Below are 5753 nucleotides of genomic sequence, written 5' to 3' on the forward strand. Positions count from 1 at the left end.
TGGGAGAGTGGTATATGAATTCCGCCATGTCTTTTCTTGGTTGTAAAAGGGGTGTTGTCCCTTTCTCGTTTTTGGGGATAGTGGTGGGAGCGAATCCTAGAAGTAGTAAAGTTTGGGCGAAAGTGATCAATAATATTAAAAGTAGGCTCTCCACGTGGAAAGGAAGGAACATCTCTATAGGCGGTAGAGTGACCCTTATCAATGCGGTTCTAAATGCGATCCCTACATTTACCTTCTCTTTTTATAAGGCGCCCGACAAGGTCATCAAGGAATTGAGAAGTCTTTTTAGCAACTTTCTTTGGTGCGGTGACGTCAATAGGCGATGCATTCATTGGGTCAAGTGGGAAATGGTTTGCAAGCCTAGAGATAAAGGAGGTTTGGGAATTAGAGATGTCGGCAAAATTAAAAAGGTGCTTCTCCTCAAGTGGAAGTGGCGGATATTAACGGAAGACAATGCAATTTGGTGAAAATTTTTGAAATTGAGATACAAAGATCCTAAGTTAAAAGTGCAGGCGCCGTGTGGGGAAGTGATCAACGCGAAAGACTCCGCTTGGTGGAGGGATGTTTTGCAAAATGATATTTATGTGGATGATATACAAGGAGCCTTTCCGAGTCTAATCCGTGGGGTGTTCAACAATGGAACTCATATCTTGTTCTGGTATAGTATTTGGTGTGGTGATGAACCTTTTTGTCTGAAGTTTCCGGATTTATTTGATTTATTATCTAAAAAGATGTGTTCCGTTGCGGAGGCTTTATCGCGAGATGAAGGTGCCGGTGGCTGGCAGCAGTGTTTCATGGGGGCTACTGAGCTAGACCATCTTACTGCGTCCAGTTATGTTTTATCGGATCAATGGGAGTGGTTTGGAATTCTGCTTGATTCGTTCTGTCAAGGAATTGGGGCTGGCAGCAGCGATGCTGCTGCAGACGCGGGCAGCGCCGAGACAACATTCATCCCCAGCAGCGGGGCAGATTCTTTCCTTTGGCTACCGCACAGCAGCGGCGTTTTCACGGTATCCAGCGTTTCTGCGGTCATTTCTTCAGCTAAGGAGAGTGTTTGGCAGCCGGCGATAATAGGTACGTTAAATGTCATGTGGAACCTTGTTATTCCCCCGAAGGTCCAGATTTTTGCTTGGCGGTTTCTTATCGATAGACTTCCGGTTAAGGACTTATTGACCGCAAGGGGAATTGATCTTACCTCCTCCAATCCGGACTGTGTGTTTTGTGGAAACCATTTAGAATCGATGGATCACGTTTTCTTCTCTTGTAGCGTTTCCAAAACGCTTTGGAGTAGGATCTATTCTTGGGTAGGAATTGAGTCCGAACTCTCGTTGGAGGAATTCATGGATTTTGGAATAATTCAATCTAAGGTGACTTCCACAATTGATAGGCGGAGGATCAATACTATTTGGTTCGCCACTACTTGGAGTTTATGGCGTATGTGCAATGCAATCATCTTCGAGCATAGTCACTATAGTATTGAAGAGGTGTCGTACAATGTTATGTTTTATTCTTGGAGTTGGTTGGCTAGTAAGGAAATGTTTTCTTATTCCTCTAGTTTTTTCGATTGGTACACGGTTCCGTTAGATTGTTTCAAATCTATGTAATCTTGTTGTGCGGGTTGCACCCCTAGTGCGTTTTATTAATCCAATTGCCTTTAGAAAAAAAAAAACTAACATTATGACTTGCATATAAATTTGTAGGCTTAGAATAAAATAAAAGAAATTGTAATTATAAGTAGTCGTGAACAATAAATATTTTAAAAATATATTAGGGTAGGAGAAATTATTAATAACGGTAGCTCTATTTTTCATTTAACAATTACCTTAGAGACATTTCAAATCTGTCCATTGAAGTTTCAATATATATCAATCTCTTACCACTAATTTACCATCTAATAGACGACATCTACATTTTAAATAAAGGCATTTTGGAACATAAGGAGTTACACAAAAATAGTTTGCACAATCAGAATGCTCCTTGCAATTTTGCCTCCTTCCTATGATTTAAAAAAAGAAAAAGAAAAAACAATTATTACTTACAGATTTAATCTTAGGAGTACTATTGATACTATTTACTTAGTAGTGTTGCTTCTATAATATTATATATAATTGAAATAATAAATAACAAAAAAAATAAAATAAATTGAAACATTCGAAGGTGGTTTACCATTTATGCCAATTACAAGCAATAAGGAAATGAAGAAGATCATTAGATATTCAAACTTAATAATTTTAACCATATTTTTTCTTCTAAACTAGCCACAGATAGAAATTTATTGATTATTTTATTTTGTTAAAGTCCAATGTTTTATTTTGTTTCAATATTAACTATTTTTTGCATTTAAATATTTTCAATAAAACTGCATAGCATTATTAAATGTAATAGAGGTAACCATTTTGTCATGTTCACTAGTTTAGCTTTTTGAACCGACAAGGGCAACGTTCTATTATTTTCCTATATTTTAATTTTTAGCTTTTAATAATAAATAAGGACAATCATTGAAAAAAAAAATAATAAAACACATACTTCTTTTCTAAGAAAATATGAAAACTAACAGATATAAATTTTTAAAGTATTCACAATATCAAATTTCTCATAAACAAATATATATATTTAAGTAAGGAGAAAATTCATTTTTGTTATTGCAAATTCAAATTTATCAGAAACACATATATTAATAAATCTAAATATATATAACAATAAATCAACTATCTTTTTTTAAAAAAGGGTTGTATTGCAGAGAAATAACAGTACAAAACGAGAGGGGAGACTATACCAATACTCTCTCAAGATCAACCAAATCTAATCTCTAAGTTGTATTTTTATTCATAAATATTGACAATGTTATAATAATAAGTAATTATTATTACTACTATTTTGAAATACTAATGAATAGTGTATACATAATTTTTCAAACAATTAACAGTAACATGTATAGTAGTAGCCAATATCATAACACTATATATATCACCCCTTGGTATATGAAAGGTAACAACACCAATCCTTTCTACGAGAAACAATATACTACCAGTCTCTTTTATCTCTCTGTATTTAGTATTCTTAACATGTTATCAGCACGATGGTTCTATCAGAAGTTTCCAGCATACTAGGTATATATTCTATACTTACCTCTTTAATCTTATTAATATTTTCATCTTCCCCGGTTATAGAAAACTGACAACCTGTCAAGTGATTTATAACTAGAGTGGCTATTATCATTATCGTTATTATTTTACTCTTTTTATAAAAAACTGGCAACTTGTCAAGTACTCCATAATAAGTCTGATTATTTTTATTATAAATTTTGTGTGGAGGTATAAAACCCCATATGCAATTACTAACATTTATATTTATGCTGTTACTAACTTTTATATTTAGTGGAGGTTTAAAAACCACCATTTACTGTGACTAACTTTTATATTTAGTGGAGGTTTATAACCCCATTTGCAGTTACTAATTTTTATATTTAACGGGAGTCTGAGACTCCTAATACAAATATTCTTTTATATTCAGTGGAGGTCTAAAAATCCCATACACATATTCTATTTTTTTATGTGTTCATTTACCTTATATGTCATAGATTATAATTATCTGTAACACTTATAACTACTAGATGATATTTAATACACTTAAAATTTGACTAAATATTTTTTTTTATCACACTTAACTTTTTCCTTTTCCTTTTTCCTTACACCCAACGGTAATATAATGGTCATTTTTTTCCAAAATTACCTCTATAAATACTTCTACTTCTTTCATAACTTTCACACCATTCTCAAACTATCTATCCATTATTTTTCAAATGGCTAAATTTCTTATTTTGTTCATTACTCTACTTGTAATTTTATTGTTTGCTGTCAGTATTATCAAGCGTGAAGAATTTGGTAATGATTTTGTAGCTTTAATCATAATTCTCGTCTTACCATTACTGATTTTAGCTTGGTTTGTTAGTAGAGGTTTTTTAATAATATGTAGTCATGAATTTTGAAACTGAATAAATTGATATTTCTTTTAGTTTTAAATATTGATTATGTTTCATCTGAATTATAGATAAAATCATGTCAAATCTTAAGCATCAATTCAGGATTCTAAGCATAACTGGGGACAACTTCATAACCTAGAACAACAATTTAATAGAGTACCTTACATGTGAAGGACTTAACAAAATTCTTGAAGGAGAGAATTCTGGAAAATCGACAGACGATCCAGATGAAATGGAAAAGAGAAAGTCAAAAGTAAACAGAATAATCAAGCATCATCTTGATGATGGATTGCAAACAGAATATTCAAATGCTAAAGATCCCAAAATTTTATGGGACAAAATTAAAGCAAGATTTAGACATCAGAAGAAAGTCCTGTTACCCTCATTAGTGGATCAATGGAACAAGTTATGGTTCCAAGATTATAAAACTGTCATTGCGTATAATTCTGCTATGCACCAAATTATATCACGGCTAGAAATTTGTGGCAAAATTATATTTAAAAAAAAAATTTAGAAAAAACATTTTCGACTTTCCATGCATCTCAGATATTATTGCAACAACAATATAGAATGAGAGAATACACTGAGTATTTTGATTTAGTTGCAGCCCTTCTAGTGGCAGAACAAAATAACGAGCTCCTAATAAAAAACCATCAGGCACGGCCCACGGGAACAATGCCATACCCTAAAACTAATGCCACGACCTTTAATCGTGGGGTTGGTGGATTTAATCGTCTTAAGAGACGTGGTGGTCATGTTCGTTTTGATGGTAATAATGGTCATGGTCATTTTGATAGTCACAATCAAGGAGGATATCATGGTCGAAACCTTTTCCACGGTCGAAACCATTTTCGTGGTAGAGGACGTGGCCGAGGTCATGTGAATAGTTATAGATCCCTCAGATATGACCAAAATAATTGGAATCGCAAAGGAAAGGGTAAGTATATTCAAGAAGGTCCTTCATGGAATTATGAGGATATATGTTACAGATGCGGAAAGAAAGACCATTGGTCTAAGGTGTGTAGAACACCAGAACATTTGTGTAAAAGGCAAATGGCATATGTTGATGAAAAGGGAAAAGAACTAAATTTTAATGAGACTGAACCCAGAAATGATAATCCCTATTTTGAAACTGCCGACTTTGTTGGAGATGAAACAGATTAAGTAACTTTTTAAAATATGTATTTGAATAATGTTTGGTGTACTTGTTTTTATATTTGAAATATGTATCTACTTAACAATTTGTATTATGTTAAGGTGTATCTTAAGTTTGTATGAAATAATAATGTTAAATATGTTGTTAATTTACTGTATTTAATCTTATTATTATTTTTAAGAAGGTTAAACATGGAACATGTCAAAGACATTTGCATTCCGGACAGTGGAACTACACACACAATCCTCAAAAGTAAGAAATATTTTACTGAAATAAATCCCACTAAAGGTATAATAAATACAATCTCACGTCCTGCAGATTTAATTGAAGGAACAAGTAATGCTATGTTCGTATTATCAAATGGGACAAAAATTTTCATTAATAATGCTTTATACTCTCCAAAGTCAAAGAGAAGTTTGTTGAGTTTTAATGACATATATCGTTAAAGATATGATACTGAAACTGCAACTGAAGATAATATGAAATACATTGATATTACTTCTAATATTTTGGGAAAGAAGAAAATTTTAAAAAAACTACCAAAATTGTCTTATGGGTTACATTACACATATATACATGAAATTGAATGCAATTTAGTAGTAAAAGAAGATCCCA

At 32.6% G+C, this 5753-nt stretch overlaps 1 protein-coding gene across 1 annotated transcript; it reads left to right on the forward strand.

The window, feature by feature from the left end:
- The first annotated feature begins 2342 nt into the window (after nucleotides 1-2342).
- Nucleotides 2343-5178, forward strand: LOC131606250 (uncharacterized). Its single transcript, XM_058878504.1, has 2 exons — nucleotides 2343-3110; nucleotides 4051-5178. Exon 2 carries the CDS (start codon nucleotides 4553-4555, stop codon nucleotides 5144-5146), a length of 594 nt encoding a protein of 197 aa, XP_058734487.1. The 5' UTR covers nucleotides 2343-3110; nucleotides 4051-4552; the 3' UTR covers nucleotides 5147-5178.
- Nucleotides 5179-5753: the final 575 nt, after the last annotated feature.

The sequence above is a fragment of the Vicia villosa genome, linkage group LG5 (assembly GCF_029867415.1).
Source record: "Vicia villosa cultivar HV-30 ecotype Madison, WI linkage group LG5, Vvil1.0, whole genome shotgun sequence".
Lineage (NCBI taxonomy): Eukaryota > Viridiplantae > Streptophyta > Magnoliopsida > Fabales > Fabaceae > Vicia > Vicia villosa.